The sequence below is a fragment of the Haplochromis burtoni genome, unplaced genomic scaffold, assembly GCF_018398535.1.
Source record: "Haplochromis burtoni strain Fernald_Lab_line unplaced genomic scaffold, NCSU_Asbu1 Contig_33, whole genome shotgun sequence".
NCBI lineage: Eukaryota > Metazoa > Chordata > Actinopteri > Cichliformes > Cichlidae > Haplochromis > Haplochromis burtoni.
This window is the reverse complement of record NW_024582394.1, coordinates 428528-448995: the sequence shown is the minus strand read 5'-3', so window position 1 is coordinate 448995 and position 20468 is coordinate 428528. Positions and strand designations below refer to the sequence as shown.

Below are 20468 nucleotides of genomic sequence, written 5' to 3'. Positions count from 1 at the left end.
TGAAACTCACTCTGACTGCATGAGTTATGTTAGTGAATTAACACCATGACTCAGTGGGTACCCTACGTGTCTAGTGGACATTGTTTTCTTCAACTGTCCATCCATTTGTCCATTTCTTACCACTTATCGGGATCCAGGTCGTAGGGCAGCAGTCCAAACACAGATGCTTAGACCAGTCACTGCTTCTAGCTCTTCTGGGGGGTAACTGAGACATTCCCAGGCCAAACAAGAGATGCATCTCTCCAGCTTTCTTGGGTATTCCTCTTGATCCCCAATTTGGTGATATGCCCAAAACACCTTACCTTGAAGGCATCTTAATTAGATGCCCTTTTCGGAGAAGCGGAGGCTTTACTCAAGAATGACTCAACTCCTCACCCTCTGTTATGCCCAGACACCCTTTAAAAGAAGCCAATTTCTTGAATCTGCAACATTGATTTACTTTTTTCTGTCACTGAAGGTTGTAGACACAAGTGAAGCTAGGAACCCAGACTGACCAATAAATCGACAGCCTCATCTTCAAACTCAGCTCCTCAGATCAGTACTGCATCCACATCAGTACACTGCACCAGGCCTGCCTGTCACTCTCTTGCTTTACTCTTCCCCCATTAGTTATCTGACAGAAGGAAAAATAATGACATATTTATTTGAACAATGTTATAAAAATGACTGTTTGAGCCTGTTGTTTTTACAGGTTTACAGAACATGTTTGTTTTTCTTACTTCAGTGAAAATGGCTCTAATGAAATTATCTGGTAAATGGGGAGGAGATGATGGAGCGCATCATCTCATGGGTAAATTGGCTGCATGTCTCTACCTGTTAGCCCTGCCCCCATCACCCTAGCTGTTGGGATGGATTTTTCCACCATGGACGACTCTTCTTGTCTAGTCTGATCTTGATTCTCTTTGGGGTTTCTCTGAAACATGTTCAAATTAATCTATATTGCAATGGCAAGCTTTAGGTCCATTCATTTGAAAATCAGGAGAAAAAGAAGGGCATTGCTGACATAAGATAATTACACTATCATTTATCAAGTGTGTGAGAAAATGCAGATCTACATTTAAATCATATTTGGAATCACTCATATCAATATTGGACAGTTTAGTGACCATCAACTGTTGAGCGTTCGGCAGCTTAGCTGACTCTGAACCTCAGATAAATCCAACTGCTCACAGAAGCTGTCACTCCGTTGGATAGCATGGCACTTGATGTGTAGGATATAAATAGTGAATAACACATCACATCTTTTTCAGAGACATTAACAAACACTCCTGTCTGTTCACAGGACTCCACTGTAAAACACTAAGATGCAAACACTGACATTTTTGATCTATGCAAGCCAAGGGCTTACAAGACTATTCAACCACCTCTTCTCTGCTTCCAATTCATTAAATTAACTGGTCATTGACAAGATCTTCCAAAGTTAAAATAAAACATTTTACAGTGTTGCGAATTCCTGGCAGGCACAAATCATAACAGTCTTTGGACTTTAGGAAAAGAAATGGGTTTTGCGGAGAGGCATGAATTCATATTAAATAATGTCATTAAAATTATTGCAATTAAACTTGACGTATACTAGGTTAGGTGCTATTAATTTTCAACATTGGAGTTCTGACACTTATACAAAGGAAGAGGAAAATACCCTGTTAAATACACCATAGAGGTCTCCTTTTATGCTGCATGTCGGCAGAGAAAGCACAACAGGGCTCACACAAGTGTTTTTCTTTTTTTTACACTTTATACTTTTGGATACATTAACAGTGTTTCTAACCAGAAACCCACTGTTGGTTCAGGTCTTCTGTAAAAATGTTTTAAAAATTATTACAATTTATAGTATTCTACACACTGCTTTAGAAATGCATTATAAACTATAATCTGTTTTAACAGCAAGGCCCAAAACTGACACTAGATATTCATTGAGAACTATTTCACTGCTCTTTGAAGACGGCAACCTTCTCCAGTCCCCCACCTTATGGCTACATATAGCTATGATCGACTTCTGATATGCTAGCATTGCCTGGTTGAGTTAGACGTCTTTACACATCTTGCTGTTTTACTGGTGGCTTACGAAACACCTCTGGCAGCATTACTACCACCTTCTGACTGGACTTGGGCTTTACGTACATCTTTAATGATGGAATATAAAAAAAAGTCACTGAATCGTAAATGTCTTCTGACGACTCACCTGCAGAGCCAGCAGCTTCTCACTGGGTTTAATATGCCGTTGGATCTCACATGCAACCGGCTGAATGACTTTGATCCCGTCTTCATAGAACACATAGAACATGTTGCCAATGCCGAGACCTGCGAGAGAGTAACAACAGCGCCGTTATATACGTGAAAAAGCTTATGAGACTGCACAGTATGAACATTTGGAACGGAAATAAGCATATAACATTGTTATCTACTCTCGAACCATCAAATCACTTAATCCTTCTCATCACAGTTCAGTAACCCTATTACAGAAATTCAATTAACTCAGTTTAATGAATGCTATAGTGGAGCAGAAGCAGTCTAGACGTACCTTCTTCCCGCCACAAAATGTTTGCCACTGCAAGGAAGGAAAAAGAGGGAAGCACAGATGAAAATAAATGCAAGAATCAATAGTGTCCCTTTGTGAGAACTAACACCCAAATACTGACTCCTGTTGAGGCAAAGAGGAAAGTAGACCACATGAAAGTTTTATGGAAGCTGTCTGTCTGACACCAAGTGCAACAAACAATCGATGGAGCCCTCTGCTTGGAAATAATTTGATTCCAAACACTGGAAAATGGAGTGCAGGCAACAACAAGTACTGTAAAACAGCTTATGATTTTTGGATGCTGCAATCTTACGAAGAGAGAGGAAAAAAAAACTTAGACCTCAGATCATCATCTATCAATATGAGCGTTATGGGTAAGCTGCCTTAGACACCCATGAGTAGTCCACAGGTTTCAGGCTCAGATGATTATCATAAGTCATTAGGAAGGATTAATGTGCTGCTTCTTCAGTGGCATGAAACCTGTTTTGGCTGCTATAACAGGTAATTTCTCATTAAATTCACTTAGAAGTGACTAATGACATGAAATGTGGGATGAAAGCCACATAACACCCTGAATGTTCACTGGCGACCTAAGACACAGACTGACAGTGGGCTTTCAAAGCAGCCGCTGGATACTCTGAGAGAAAAGATGACATCATAAGACTAAATAGTGAGAAGAAAATCTAGAGCTATTATATACTTTCCATGTAAAGATAAGAGCAAATTCTTCCACTCAATCATTCTCATCCCCCAACCTGCCACCACCACCACCACTATCATCTCACACTGGCTTTTAACTGTGACCTTCTCTCATTGTTCATGTGTCCCCCAGTCTTCTCTCTGCTTCCATTCCATCTTCCATTTTCATGCATTTTCAGTCTACAAACCAATCTCCAGGCCAATTCACATCCGATTCTAATCTCGCCTCTAGTGCAGTGCTCATTCCCGCAGCCTCTTGCTCAGGTGGACGGATGCAGAGAAAGAAAAGAGAGCTGAGACAAAGCCAACCAGACACCACTGTGCTGTTAGTCAGCCTTAATCTTTCAAAAGTGCTTTGTCAAGTCTTTCCTGTGCACTCTTGCATACCTTTTAGCTCATTAAAAGTTCCACAAAAGGAGCGGGGTGTATAGCGTGGTCTGGAGGATCGAGGAAGGAAGGACGGCAAGGACAAAACAAAAAGGAAAACAATACAATTTATTTGAGATCTGCCAAAAATGGAAAATGGAAAAGAGGAGCTGAGATGAGATCTTGTGTGCCCCGGTCTTTTCCAATAGTCCACAGTATTGATGCTATTCATCACTTGGCAGAAACACTGTGGCTGTTCTGCGCATACAAGGAGCCCATACATCAACTTCATCATCCATATAACAAAACAAGCTGGCTGCCACTGTAGGCAGTGAGTTCACTCTTTCTGGCCGTAATAACTATGTTTCCACTGGGCTCCAAACATCGGGGACGCCACGCTCACCAGCCAGTCTGGCCTCCGCAGTTCCTACCCGTCAGCAAGGTTACATAAATTCAATTTGTTTACAAGAGCACGCTGCTGCGACAGTGGGCCAAACAGCCCGTGGTGTTCACCACAGTGGCATGGCAGAAGACAGTATAATACAGCTAAAGTAATTGGGTCACAGTAGATGCAAATGTATAATGAAATTCAGGATGACTGCCTTAGGTGTTCAGCTTTTTATTGCTCTTTCCAGGTATTCTTTACGAAGTTTCTTGGAAAAACTGACCCAAGACTTATGCTTTAATTATAAGCTCTACACACATACACCTTCTCAACAGTTTGGAAGTACAAATCCTGCTCGCTGCTCTAGCATTATGTATTCAGAAAGTGAAAAAATAATGCTCGAGAAAACAGGCAGAAATATCATTCTTCCTCTTCTTTCTTTCATCATCTACACTGATACAAAAGTCTTTTGAGAACACTGATAGCATGCAGAGCAGGTACCCCACAAATCTGTGTAAAGCCAAAAAGATTTTTGCATGTGCCTGCCAACTCCCACTTGCAGTACATTGAGGCCTGGATCAAGATGTCTTAGGACTCTCTCCTTTGGCTCTTAGCCAAGCCCTGTAAACCTGGATATCAGCAGAAATTTGTCTTTAATGAACAGTGTCTAATACTACTTTTCAAATGCTCCTTTTAAAAAAAAACAAAAAAATGAATAGGTAAATGCATGTTCCTTTTACCTACAACCCCAAAATGTTCTCTTTTTAGAATTTTCTCTGTGCTGATTTTTAGAATTAGGCAGTTGATCAATTTTCTTGTAGGTGTTTTCAAGAAAGACTATTTTCTTAATTTGCTCTACACTATGAGTGACGCTGCCTACAAGTGAACAATACAGTACTTTCAGCATGAATGTCTGTGAAGCTTCTCTGTCATCCAGGTCATCGTAGACGTTGAAGACGTTGAAGACGTTTCACCTCTCATCCAAGAAGAAGCTTCAGTTCAGAACTGAAGCTTCTTCTTGGATGAGAGGTGAAACGTCTTCAAGCAACTTGAAGAAGTCCAGACACTTTTCTTTCCAAGCTCCTTAGACTTTCAGCATGAATAAAAAAACATCGGTTTTGCCACACGAGATATCTGGATTTTTGCCTAAATGTCTCTGATTTAAAGTGAAAAAAGCTCAGGAATTTACCTGAAACTTCGTTTAGAAGTCAATTATAAATCTAGGGAGGGAGTTCAGGAGGTAGAGCAAGTCATTTACTAATCAGAAGATTGGTGGTTTGATCCATCGCCGTGCCAGTATGCATGCCAAATGTCCTTGGGTAAAATACTAAAACCAAGTTTCCATCTATTGGATTATTGACTGTTATTGTCTCATACTGCTGCACTTTAAGTGAAAAAAAAAAAGAAAAACTCACAAAACTGCACACCATTACTGAGAACTGAGTAATTTCCAAAACGAATGCAACAACGCATGCCAAATATGTAACAATAAAGAAGAAAGTGTTCATCCACAACAAGGTGCTCATGGTAGTGACAGCCCAAATGTAAATATACACATAATATACAATATTAAATTGGATGGGATGTAATCCCAGATTTTTTTCCTTTACTTTCAAAGCACCAAAGAGTGAGTGCCATTTAGTTCCATTAAATAAAAGAGAAGGCAGATACCGCTGCAACTGGCAGCTCACACCATAGCTATCTGACTTTAGAGTGAACTGTCCCTTTAACCCTCAGTTTATCAGACAACGCTCTGGGCGCAGGGTGGGAATCAAAAAACAGTTCGAGTTGAGACCCGCTTCCAAACTGTCCAATCTATCTCGACTGTATGCCCCCAACTGCTTCTATCATCACTCGCACATTTTTCTGACAGATGAACATGTCAAACTGATGGAAGTGGAGCTTTGACACATGAGTCACACTGAGGCTTTTTTCCCCATACTCTGGTTCTAAATTGTGCTCAGACAAATAATTTAAAATTTTATGCTTATGCCGATCCCTACAGAAAACTAGTTAAATGCTTTTAAGTCAGCTTTCAGTATATACACGTTGGTCTTTCTACTGAGAGGTCTGACATCATTACCAATGTGCAGGCCCTTTAACACAATGAGAAGTACAGAGTATAATTTTTAGGGGGCAATTTTCATATCATGAGCCGTATGCCTTACAAAGAAAAGCCACAGCAGAAATCTTTATCCAGTTCTAGGAAATGAGAATTATAAAGCAATGTACCTTTGTGAGTCAAAGGTCAGAGAAAATGTCATGAAGCTGTAGCTCTCAGATGGTAAGCAGAGTATCTTTTTCCTGCGTGTTTTGCAAAATGTAAAAATGATGGTTGATACGGCTGAAGAAAAGTCATGAAGGTCATTTTAAGCGCCAAGATATTTCATGTCTTATTTAAAGTGGCTATCAACTGATGGTGGCTCAGCCTCTCTGGCGTTAAAGTGAATACTGATGAAACAATATCATTTTCAGAGCCTTGTGCTTCTCACTTGGCTTCTTCTCTCTGCGCTACAAACACTTATGAGTCACCTAGTGATCAAGTCCGACTTCATACAGAGAAAGTCTTTTAGCTTTTATATTTAACCCATCCATTCTTCAGTCACGAAATTCTTTAGATTTCCTAACAGCTTTTTTTTCCCTTCTTCCCCCGTTGCTTTTAGCAGCTCTGTGCTTCAACAGCAAGTTCCCAGCAGTACTATTTAAAGTCAGGTAGAGCGAGGAAGCTTTCAAAATAACAGGTCTGACGGCACTTGAATTAGAGCTGGGAGCCCGTGGACGACCGAAGGCTGTATCATCTCTTTAGGATGAAAAGTATTCAAAAGACTTAATCCCTGAGAGTTTTCAGAAAGGAGAAAAAAAAAAAAAAACCGAGTTACTGGAGAGCACTTCAAACATCCAAACTTGAAAAATAAAACTTGTTTTAACTGATTGTGCTTCATCACAAACACGGGCTGCTATGGGAGACATACACGGATGAATATCCGCTGTAGCAGTGCAGCCAATGTGATCCGTCTATAATTATGAACAAAAAAACCCTTGTGGTTTCTTATTTTTATTACATCACTAAATGAATCATGCTCTATCACATTTATAATACTTTGCAAAGTCATGGCAACTAAATCCATTCAACCTTTCAGCCAGTTTAGTTCTACAAACCAGGTTTAATGTAATCACTATAATCATTCAAGTGTAAATAGATTTTAAGTGGTGTTCGTGTTGTGTCCTCTGCTGTTCATGATTTGTACTGATTATGATCATTATCCTCATGATTAGTATTATTACATTAGCATTCAAAAGAATCATCACAAATATTCATAAGCTGTCATGTTGTAGCTGGGGCTTAAAGGTGTTAAAACTTTCCACTGGATTTACGTTATTCATTTCGGAAAGCCTTCACCGTGAAACTCAGTCGACAGGCAGTAGGCTGCTGACACTGCAGATAGCGTCACTGCCTGGTTAGAGTTCCTTGTTGCTGACAGCGTGTCCAACGCTGTGTGAAAGCCTGCTGTGATGGGGAGGGACGCTACTGATGGAAACATGGACGCTAGTTTGGCTCGAGCTGATCTTCTGTGTTCAGAGGATATGAAGCAGACAGCACGGTGAACAGCATAGCATTAAAACAGCTTTGTGAAGACTTCGGTGTGCAGCGGTGGTTCTCATCTGTGTAGCGCCGAGGCCCAGGAGATTGCAGGGCTTTGTTCCAACCAATCACTTGAGCAGCAGATTTCACTGATTAGATCTTCCCCTTCGTCTGAAACTGTAAAATCAAGCAGTGGCGTGTTTGATTGGAACAAAAGCTTACAAACTGCAAGATATGATAAAATGGCCAAGAAAACGTGACAGAATAAAAACAGCAAGGTATGCAGACAAGTGTTGAGGGAGGAAAAAAGTGGCATAGAAGAGGACATAACATGGAGCAAAGACAACAGTCTAACATAATTATCGGTTTAATAACATTAAAAAAAAGTTATGGGGTTATTAAGAAATGCATATGACCAATGATCTCAGTTTTGAATTTACTTTGGACATGTCATAATTTTTTTTTTCATGAAGTTTTGCAGTGATAAATGTTTACCTACAGGTAGATATCAGCTGTGGGGCTGTAAAAATGTCTAGTGTTCTTTTCATGGTGTATATCTGAAAGTTTAAGTTACTTTAAACAAGAATTTGTTGGAGGACGACACTGAGATCTAACATGGACGATCCTAAGACCTCATCACTCGATGGCTTAGATACAGACATCAGATGAGGACCAGCAGTAAGTGACTGTGCGAGAAGTTTTAATGGTCTATTGTTGGTCACATACCTCTCTGCTTATCTTGCAGATCAGCAGGTATCTGTAGTTATTAGTCTGTTTACTTGCACAAAATTTAAATAGCCTCTATGCCAACTGTGGTTCGCACCAACACAACATTACTATTGAGGTGGAACAGGAAAGGTTGCCTGATTATTTCTGCGTATTAAAAAGCTGATAAGCATCACAAATTGCTCTATTGTGTCTGACATTAATGATTCAATCTAGATACTTAGCTGGTTGAAAAACACACTACACTAGTGGGATGAAGAACACAAGAATAAAGGGAGCTGTGGGTGTCACTTTGCAAAGAATTACCAAAATGCATTAAAATTTCTCATTCTGGAATACAAGTGCTCTAAGCAATAAACCTCAGCATAGCATCAACCTCAGAATCACATCACACCTCCTACAGTTGCACACAGTGAGTCACTATCTTTATTTTCACACATGTACAAAATTAGGAAAATTAGGTTGTGATAATTTCCACATGTGGGGCATACTACGAAAAAGGCTCTGTGTGGTTTAGATGAGGACACTGTTACAATAGAGTTTAAAGGAAGAAAAACATGTGACGCCCACTCACTAGTGGTGAATGTGCAGAACAATTAGATGCTCTGTTAAAACATCGAGACAGCCTGATATTACACTGACTTTGTAGCAGGGAGCTGGCAGGTTAAACACTGGCTCAGTGTTCAGTCTCGCTGTGTTACCTGCACCTCCGCTGGTTGAGCCCTAGAAAAATTCATGGCTGCAGTGCTTATGTGGAAATGGCTCAAGATACCCAACTGCCAATTGAAGAAATAAGCACAAAATGCCACCAGTGTGAAATAAACATGAAAACAGAGCCCTAAAAATCTCAAGACTAGAGAATATCCAGACTGATTCAGAATGAAGACAGTCTGAATTTCTCCAAAACAATTTGTCTGTACCCTACAGGTGAAATAACTGTGCCTTGTCTGCAGCTTTGCCACAAAATAATGGTTTTAGGACTCAATAGGTGAATCATATCTGAGTGGAGATGTTTCGCAGCGGAAATGCTTAACTCACTTTTCAGCCCACTCGAATTTCAAGACTCTCTGTTCCTGCTGGAGTATTTAAAGGTCATACATTAATTAATGAACCTTTACAGTGAGTCACGAAGCAACGAGTACAGAGGAAAGAATATAAAGCAGAGAAAATATAGTAATAATAAATAGATACTGGAATTGTGAGTCAAAACCAGAGTAAAGAGAAAAATGGGGATGTACCTGACCTGCCAGAACATTAAAAGCCATCTTTCTCTTGAGCTGCCAAAACAGCTATGACCCTTTCAGGACCTCTGTGGGTGTCATGCACTATCTGGTACCATGGTACTTGCACCAGATCTTTTGGGTCCTGTGAATGTGGGAAATGGGACTGGCTAATGTCAGATGATTAGATGTTTTTACAGTTTAGTGAGGTGCTGCTGGGGAGGCTAATATCTGTGAGTAGTACGAGTCAAAGTTACATGAATGCCAGGAGCCGATGTTTTCCCAGCAGAACACTGCACTGTTATGAAACCATCAATGTTATTCACCTCATCTGCTCTTAACCATGCCACAAACAGCCATAGTATTAAAACATGTGGCTTTAATGGGTTACCAGGGTGAGATATATATATATATATATATATATAAAGTATCAAAAACGTAAATGTAATTATTGTGCTAACAGAGAGACAAGTGAAAAATGCATGTTGCAATTAAACACTAAACATATCTGACAAAATACGTTATCCTGTAAGTGAGTTTAAAAATATTGTAACAGTAACAAACTTACTTGTAACTTTAATAAATTATATAAAATGAAAGATTCAGATACAAAAATATTTAATGGAGATTTTAAAAATTCCATCCACCTGTTAAACAGCTGCTTCTTTCTTTGCATTAAAAAAAAACTTGAATGCTTCCTTTAGTTTCTTGTTTTTCTTAAATAGTTACATATTTTAGAGGGAGGCTATACACTAAGCACAGCCACCACAAAGTAAGACAGAAAAAAGGAAAGTCGGCACAAAAGGAAACAATTGTCTTGTTATAGTAAGCAAATATTTTCACTTGGCAAGGCAATGTAATGTGACTCATTTATTAACGGTAAAACAGCTGAAAGTTGCCACTTTAAAAGGGTCAAGGCTACAGAAGACAACTACTACCACCACGCTGTGTTCTATATGTTAATTATCTTTCTAATTAAAACTCGTCAAAAATAGTAGAACTTTAGCTGCATCAAACCAAAGCTGCTGAGCAGAGCAGCTACCTTGATTAACAATGTATACAAAAGCTATTCATGCACAGAAAACAGCACACCAAAACCAAACCTCTGTTCAACATTCCCACCACACTATCCAATAGTTCAGTCACTGGAGCCAAGTGGATACTTTGTGATATTTTCTTGAGAAAGCCAAGATCATGTTTCCCATTTTATTTTACTTTTCAATTTCATATTAATGAAGATATGACATGAATCGTCCAGTTTTGCTCCCAAAAATTCCTGGATCCAGATCATGAATCACTCCAAAATCCACCTGCAAACTTTTAAGTAATTTCGCTAACAAATACACAGAGACACTGAATTAATCACATATACCCCTTGGTGGGCATAAAAATAAAGTTAATATGTGGCTTGCTTTAGACGATAACGATATGATCGGCCCTTGAAACGGTGCAAGGCAGATTTTCTCACAAGATTATTTCTAGTAATAACTGCATAATTAAAAGTTCTTTATTTGGTCCACGAGTGCACTTCAATGAAGGTAAAGAAGCAGTAACTCGGGCCACTAGATTCACTGTAGAGTATTGTAAGTCCCTGATATGAGGTATGAAGTGCAGCATAATGTGGAGACATAACAAAGTGGAGAGACCAAAGCAACAAACACTCGCTTTGAGTCTCGCAGATCCTCTGACACTGCAGAAATAATTGGCACATTGTGAAGGGCAGATATTTATGCCAGTTTAGCGGCAGACTGTCAGAGATGGATGGTGCTCTGCCTGCTGGTGACAGCTTCTGTTAAAGAGATCTCAGAATAGTGACTGCTCAGGTTTTCCCAAACAACAAAGTGCTTGGATAAATCTGAGAGAAAAACAATTCAGTGCTGCGCCTGTGAAGAGAAGGTTTTGACCTCCAAGCTCCTCTGGTGGATTCATCTAAAAAAGATCACTCATGCCTTGCTCATCAAATCATGTTTTTCAATTCATCTCCTGCTTAATACCGTATTCAGCCCTTTGACAACTGCCTTAGTTAGTTATTCAGCTCTCCTCTCTCTTTTATTGAAGTGTTTGAATGAGAAGCCCAAGGCGGGTCATAAACAATGATTCCACAGAAAGAGATCATTACTTTCCACAAAAGTAATGTGGAAGGTTTCTAAAACATTTCCAAGTGTAATCTCAACGTGTCATTTAAATCTCTGTCTGTTTCAGATCAATGCTGGTAGATCAAGGGTAGTCTGCTGCCACAACATGCCCACAAGCATCTCATCCTGTGTAGGATCAGAGTATTGAGCTTTTGCTTGAAAGCGTCCTTGATTCTGGCACTTGAGGCAAATGTCGTCTGTTTTAATAATGTGCATATGTTGTCCCTGAGCATAAACACAATTAAGTCAGTACTTATGAGCATCGAAAAGTTAGAAAACCAGAAGTACTACAATTATATGTGAAAAAGTATTTTTATTTAGGGGTGTTTAAGTATTATATGTAAATGATTCAGTGTTTGCAGTTGGTTGTCCAATTTTTGATTAGTGAAAAATATGAATTATTACACACATATAGCAGGTGTTCCAAAACTTTTAATGCACATCTTCAGCTAACAGAGCCCAGCTGTTATTAAATTCAGAGTCGGCGCCAGAGCCTAAAGATATGCTTTAAAAGGGTGAAAGGCTCGTCTTACTTTATTGTTTCATTTACAAAAAAAAAAAAAAAATCTGCAATCACATAATTCTATAAGTCACAAAACAGAGACTTTAAACTAACAACACAGTGGGAAATTTGGATATTTCCAAAGTCCACACATGAATAAATAGCCCCACTACACAATGTGACAGTTGGCGTTGCAGGATCTCCATTTGTTTAGCACTTTTCAAGTGAAATCATCCTTCCAAGCTAGCAGTACAAGCTAATGGATGAGCTCTTTTTAGTAACGATGAAACATGAGCGAGTAGTTTCTGAAGTCTGACTTGCATTCTTAAGGGTATCCTCTCCAAAATCATCAGGGCAGAAGTAAATCTCCATCAGTAGGATCAGTGTCCTTACTCAGAGCAGTTAACTGTACCACTGCAGAAACACTACGTTACTATGAACTGGATAATTAACTTGTTTCTGCAATGCGATCTTCCATTACCAAACAAATATGACTGAATGTCCTGCTCAAGACAGCACAAACTGATCTGGATCCAGAGACACCATTTATACACGGTATGGAGGGAATTTTCTATCTTTGCTTTGGCTTCCAGTATACTGTTTCATGCTTGTGTAGAATCACCGGTGAAGTTTTCCTCCCCATATCAAGAAGGCACTCAAAGTTCTTAACACTGCCTTCGGGTCTGGAATGTTTTCACCATGAAGCGGTCAGTGAATCTGTCTCTTACCTGCCAACGTCATTCTCTTTGTACAGTGAACTCTGATAACAGAGCAGTTAAAAGAGCCAACAATGAGTACATTTTATTAGAAATGACCATACTTCAAAGGTTATAGTTGTAATTCATTTGATAAATACATCAAAAAATGAAACACAAACTACTTGCTTTTACTGTATTCAGACTACTTGTGCTTACTGACGTGTATGTCACCTCTGAAAACATATAATAAAGTCTACTTAAAATGAGAATAAGTTGTGGCCTTTAAGAAATCCTCATCCTCGGTCTGTAAAAAAGTTGAGTTGTAAGTTTACTTTGTATATTTATGGATAGGCATTATTTTAAATGGCTTTAGGGAATTGAGATTGACTAAACCTGTATGCAAATTTAAATCACAGTAAGAATTAGGATTGGTTTTGTACAGAATACTTCTTCAGTAGTTATAAAATTTCCCTTTATATTTGTCCCCATAGTGTCTCCCTGAAACTATCTTATGAAACCAGATGCTGTTTTTTGGATAGGTAATAACTGCCAATGACTTTAGAGAGCCTCTCTGGCCCAACATGATATCACATGGAGCTAATCTAGATTCACACTCCAAATGTACTACAGCATGTGGGTTTAAATGAGGAAAAAACTGAAAAGACTGTGATTTATGTGGCATAGGTGGGTGGCACAGATGGTCATTAATCATAACTTTATCTAAACAGTCTAAAATTACTTATTATTACAAACAGCTGCTGCAATTGAAAAGTAGTGAAAGGTTTGTGGCAGGTTTTTTTGCTAATAGAGAGACTGGCAGGCTGCTGATGAGGATCAAGGTGGAGAATAAGCTCAGACTCAGAAGACAATGTGACAGACCAAAAGATCTTTGAGACAAAAAGATAAAAGGGGTGAACAGGTAAAGTCTAACCAACTTGTCTAATTGCCAGTGTCTCTGCTGGCTGGAAATGAAGGGGAAAGAATCAAACTGTGTTGCCTAAGGTGGAAAGTTCCATGCTTAAGAAGAAAAGGGTGACCATGCTCTTGTAAAACGGAGACAGAGATTAAATACTGGATGGCTGAGAAGGACACCGTCAAATGAAAAATTTAAAGTTTCCACCAAACTCTACATGGAAAAACTAAGCAGACCCTTGCTGCTTCTATAGGAATTAAGAGACTGATGCTGCTACTGATTTACTGATCATCAGTAACTGTGACCACCTTTATAAAACTACAAGTTTTGGTACTTTGTTGGACTGGAGCATTCAGTTGTGTTTTAAAGGTCAGAGGAAGCAATCCTTAAAAAAATAGGCATTTTAAATTTAAAGTTAATGACAAAACAATTAGAAAAAGATTCTTCTCTGTAAAAAGAAAGTGGCAGGTTGGAAAAGTAGCATCTGAACAAACTCATAATTTCTGAAACAATGTCCTTTAGACGGACAAGACCAAAGTAGAGATATCCGGCCATAATGCACAGACACACCAACACCATAGCAACACTTCATATCAACTGTCAACATGGTGGTGGTGGAAGTATGATGATTTGAGCCAAAGGACCCTGCAGACGTGAACTAGTCTGCATACCAAAGTATTCTGTTATTCAAAAGGGATACCCGTCTGTCTGACAAAACAGGAACTATTTTCTGGGAACTATTTCTGACAGCTGTCAAGCAGTCCCTTAGCTACATCGATTAATAATAAAGAATTAATAGTGTATCAAAGTACTATATGCTTACTGTCTAATCTAATAGCTACACAAACGTAAAATAGTATCAACCTGTATGGGTTAATAGACAAATATATGCTAAATAACTTCAACATGAAGCCTGTCAACTGAGCACGTAAGCATGAAGTGGGACTGAGAACTGCACACGTACCGCCGTTTACACACACATTAGAAGTAAAATAGACAACCCTGCATGCTCCAAGCATGAATCCTGGGATTATCTGTTTGCACTAATCATTTTAAAGCCGTGGTAAATCAATGATGATATTTTTTAAATAACAGCTGCTTGACAAACATTTCAATATTTACTCAGACAATTTCTCAGGTAAAACCAGGTGCAGTGTACAACGACACTAGCTAAACCTGATTAAATTTGTTGTGTTAAAGTACAAGTACATTGTAGATTACAATACACATGAGCATCTTAGACTCCTCGGTGTCTGTGTTCTGGCCTTAAACACTGATGTATTGACAACAGCTGGTAGCTTTCCTCTGAAATATCACCCGTGGCAGCCTCTGATTGGAGAGCCCAATAGGAATATCTGTCCATCTGCAGAGGCTAATCAAATACCAAGATAATGCAAATGACAACAGGGGGTCAAAACTCAAACCTGCCACCCCCTCACAGATTTAATGAGTTTTGTGTTTGTCTCACCTTTTTACACAGCTGCACAGACACAAACAAGTCTGAACTTATATTAGTCAGCCTTTCTCCTCTATGCTCAGATATTAAATTATCTGAACATAGGGACGAATTCATTTATTATTTCTTAACAGGCTGCACGTGAAACATTAAATATAAATTTTTTTTTTCTGTTTTACGTGCATATATCTTACATTTGTTGTATCAGTGTATTCTCTTTTCTTGAGTTAGTTAATTTCAGTATGCGGCTGTTTTAAAAACACATTTCAAATCTGTTTAATTAGTCAACACCTTACACGCCTTTTCCCTCAAGCCAGGAAAACCTTTAGATGGAGTGGAAACAGCTTAATAGTTTCCTTTGTTTTCCACAAACACACACACAAACACACAGTTGTCAGCTGTAAAGCACCGTGTGATGGATCTGCGTTAAAAGCACTTTAGGAATAAATCTGACTTGACATGACCTCGTGTGACCATTAAACTAATTACACTTGTAAAGCTAAAGAATCCAATACCTCTTTGTCTTTCCCTTATACCAGCCTACTTGTGTTTTCTCGGTGAAGAAGACAGCGTTTTATCTACAGTGTAAATTGATGAATGATGTCTGGTTTTGATTGGTCTGCTGTATTAAGTTATGAATGGAGGAATTACCAAGATCACAGTTTATTATTGTTTCATGCATAATTCTCATGATCAGTGCGTATATATTGTCCAGTTTGCACATGCCTGTATCGTTAACCTCTTGGATCTATCCCTGAATAATGCATGAAGGTTAGTTTCCATAATTGTCACTTTTCACACAGAAGGAAATTATCAGCTTCAGATGTATTTCCACTAGTATGCAATTTAGGCGAGGGAGCTCTCTTTATAGTTTCCATATGAAGCAACAAAGAGCATCTCCTTGCTACCAGTAAATCTACCGGACTATTAACTGCACTATTCTTACACTATTCTTTTGACTGTCAGATTTAAAATTGATTCATATCTGATCCTGCTGCATAAGACAGTTGCATGCCAAATGGTCAGGTAAGGAAAAAAAAAAAGATGTGTCCTATCGCGATGTTTGTCCCTATGCAAAAAGAACCATCAAAAGCTGTTGTTGCTAAGAAAGCTGAGGTGATGTTTTAGTGTCGAACAGTCTGTATTTAATTCTTTTTATTTAATGTTTTTTATATTAATTGAGTTGATTTAATTTTTTTGCAAAGATTTGTTGGCTTGACAACCTCAGCACGACTAACAAAAAACCGGCTGGAATAAACTGTTAAACCATTAGTCATGTGAATGTGCCAGTGTTCATCACATTAGGGCCACTCAGAGAGCTTGCTGGTATTTTTATATTTGACATCATTCGTCCCCACAGTAGTGTTCTCACAGATATTAAGGTAAAACTACTACACACACACACTTTTAAATAAGAACTGGTGGATTTTTAGGGTTTTTACAGCTCATCGCAGCTTTTATAATGATGATATTTAACCTTTGTTTCATAAGCATTGTTGCTTAACAATTTATGGTGTGCTGACTACAATGCAAATACAACCAATAAAGTCTATCCCATAAACCTAACTTGGCCATACATGTAAAATAACTTAAACAAAAGGTACAAATGATATTAAAGGGGAGTTATATCAGAGTTGACGCCAATTAGACACATTTTTCAGCTTCTGAAATATCAACTCTTTGATATCCAAGATTTCAAAGCAACATTAGACAACTTTCACATCTCTGCAGAAACTAAATCACCTGTGATCAAAACTGGAGCTACAACTGTCCAAAAAGAGAAAAAAAGAAGCACAAAGATAATAATTTAATATAGTATGGCAATCAGTCTGGAAAATAATGGCTGCATATACTCCATAAAGCACACCATGGTGACAAAGGGAAGAGAAGCTATCAAGATGAATTTAACTAACAGGATTATGATAGGCTGTTAAAGACAAAAGGGTTGAAAAAAATCCAGTTTTACAGGTGATCTTTGAAGTTTTTGTAAGATAGTTACTTTATTTTAATGATCCTATAGTTTGCATGCATGAGGGATATTTCTGACTTGACATGTTTCAACTGTTCTAATTACATCTGTAAGGCTGAATACCTACTAACAAGTGTTTTCTATACATTCAAAGTAATTCTGTCTTACAGTGTACATTTGTAGAATTGCCACCCCAGGATTGTATGCCTCTGTCAACTGAAAGCAAAGTTTACATCCTACCATTCCTGCGTTTTGGTGTTGAATAATAGCAAGAAAAGTATTTTTTCAGAAGTTCCTGGGAGATCACATTCAGAAGAACAGAAAGGACTTACAGTAAGCTCAGTCTTTAAACTTGAAAATCAACTCAGTTCATCCTTCAGTTGCAAGTTTCTCAATATCCCGCATGCAGGCATGTGGCAACACTTTGTAACTTCCCACATGGAAAAGATATATATAAATCTTATAATGTTTGTATCTGTCTTGTGTGAAACTTGTATGAAAAGCATACAAGGGTGAAAACAGATATAAGATCCCTTGAAAAATTATATAATGAAACTTGTATGTTTTGGATACTTACTAAAACAATATATGAAAGTAATGAGAAAGTGGCCACTTTCATGAGTAAATCATATACGTTTTTACTATTTCTTTTCCATATGGGTTGTAACAAGACCAAGACAAAAAGCACAAGGAACAAGTAGATCCATAGGTTCAAGTTCCATTTTTTTTCTTGCAGTCTGTGGTGTCAATAAAATAATATTTGCAGGACAATGGGATGGATGGATAATTGCCAATGAGGGAAAATGCTACCTGCTGCCATACTGGATGCTAGTGCAAAGGAATAAAAACCTATTAAAACAAATGAATGACTCCCTCCATTGTAATGGCTGTATAGACCCTACATAATAGGCGGACATAAAACAAGAGGTTACTCTGAAGCCTCAGCTTGGCGTTTTCCCCATTGCCATCATTTTGTTTTCATACCAGACATGACAAGCAGGGAGTAGACCTGCCTGAGAATTCGAGAGATTTGCAGCACTTAGAATGCCATAATAGGACCATGACTGACAAAATAAGCATCATGTTAGATTTAATAACACTTGTAAATAGCCACCGAGCCCATAAACCTATTAGGAAAGTGTTTCCTGACGTCAGAATAGAAAAGGTAACAAATAGCTGAGTTCCAGCAAAACTTTACAGGTAAAAGCCACCAGTCTAAACTAGACAAGTTTTACAAACAGAAAGAGCATCTTCTTTTTAATATATTTTAAAAAAAAATCTTCTCTAGTTGTAAAAACAGGTTTGGTTATATAGAAGTGACACTTAGCAAAGATGCAGGTTTAAGCTATTCTTTGTGGTCTTTGACTAAATAAATAGACCATTAATATGCTGAAATCACTGATATCAATAGAATGACATTTGTGTATTTGCCACACCTTAAGTGCCAATGAAAATTGACAATCATGCATTTTAAAGTTCCCTTGTGAATTTTAATTGGGTGTCCCCTTATGTGTGAAATGGATGTATATTTGTTTTAGAAATAGAGGTTTGTGTTTGTGGAATGAAGGCTTTGTGAGCTGACACCTCACATTAGCCTCAGGCTCATAGAGGCAGCCAGTTCAGGAAAAATAGACAGTCAGCTTCTATTTGCTCACTTAACTGGTATCTGAATAAAGGGGACAATCTCATGGGAAAAGCAGAACAGGTCAAGAATGCAGTCTTCAGATATCCAAGACAGACAACAGCATGTGTAGTAAAGTCTGTCTTTTCCTGTCTTTCTCTTTCGTAATGTAGTAGTGCAACCTTGTCTGCCTGTCAGCTGACATCCCTTTGAACTCACTCCAAAAGGGTCTGCTATATCTAACTCATAGCACCATTTTGCCCGCGGTAGAGCTTCAAAGGCTTCAAAGCATAGGAGTGACTTCTGACCTCACCAAGTATGATCCTCTGACGCGTGACAGGCGGGGCGGTGGAAGTGTCGTACTGTAGGGATCGCATCTAAACGCACCGGGTCTGGCAGGTGACGGTGTGGGACAGTTTGTGCGTGATGTGTGACCGGATTGCAAAGTTGAAGCGTGTGTTGTTTGGGAACTCTAATTACCCACAGGAAAATACAACACACTAACAACTGGTCATAGACCCCAAAGACAGATTTTGACATTTCTAAGAAGGTCAACGTTAATTAGAGTGTGTGATTCCATTCACGAAGAGGAATTAGAAGAGTTTGTTTAGACTGTAAAAGCTTCCAAATACGAATACGATGATTATCAGTGTCCTCAAGTTACATGCTGACAGTTGACAGTTACCTTATCAATTAATAAAGGTATTAAAAAAAAAAATGTGGTGATGTGGATAATGGTTTTAGATGTTTTCCCCTCATCAAATTTCAGGATCAAAAATTATGTTTTACATTTACATAATTGCAAATTTAATGTATTTGGTTTACGTAGTGTTTTATAGAACAAAGATTTATTTTAAGATTTTCCCTTATGCTTGTGATTATAGAATAAACAGCAACTGATTTATTCATAAATACATTACAGCTGCACTTATTACTTTCATAACCGATTAATCTACCATTTCTTCTAAGATTAATCAACTATTTATTATGCAAATGTCTCAAAATGATGAAAAATTACTACACCCGAGGTGAAATTTATCTCTTCAGAAAACCGTCACCAAGAGATACTCAATTAATGATCACTTTTTTAAAAAAGTGCAAGTAGAAAAGGCATGTTTGTCACTTCTGGAACTAATAATTAATCAGTTAATTACATTATTCTTGTCAGCACTAATAGAAATTATGATTGGTTTGAACCCTAGTGTATCAAGGCAGACGCAGATGCAATATGAGGAACAAAAATGGCATGATAGTGGATGAAAGGGTAAAAGAACAACTCTCCCTGCTTTCAAGCCAAGAGACAGAGAGTAAAGATAGTATCACCATTACTCCTCTTCCTTCATCGCAGCATCACAGGATATAAACTATTAAGAGCTGACAGGATAAATTATTAAGGGCTCCATTTGCATGGCTCCATTTTCCCCCTGAATAAAAAAAAAAGAAGAAAAAAGCAGACACTGACATCATGACTTATACATACAAGTTTTGCGCGCAGAGTCCTCAACAAAGAGCGAAGAGATGTCCTCGTCCACGCCGGCCTCATTTTTGGCGATGCAGGTATAGGCGCCGGTGTCCTCAAAGTGTACGTTGCTGATGTGAACCTCGCTTCCATTAGCTGCGAGGGACAACAGAACAGGAGGGAAAGACAAAAATAAAAAGACAATTTTCCTTCAGGAA

General features: G+C 38.4%; 1 protein-coding gene across 3 annotated transcripts in view; it reads right to left on the bottom strand.

Moving 5' to 3' along the window:
* Window positions 1–20468, bottom strand: part of fstl5 (follistatin-like 5) — a 196811-nt gene that overhangs the window by 20058 nt on the left and 156285 nt on the right. For all 3 annotated transcript variants that reach the window (XM_005919390.2, XM_014332737.2, XM_005919391.2), the window contains 3 exons: window positions 20272–20406; window positions 2522–2548; window positions 2183–2301 (listed from right to left, as the gene is read on the bottom strand). In XM_005919390.2, the coding sequence (XP_005919452.1) occupies window positions 2183–2301; window positions 2522–2548; window positions 20272–20406 (281 nt within the window). The remainder of the gene's footprint in view (window positions 1–2182; window positions 2302–2521; window positions 2549–20271; window positions 20407–20468) is intronic.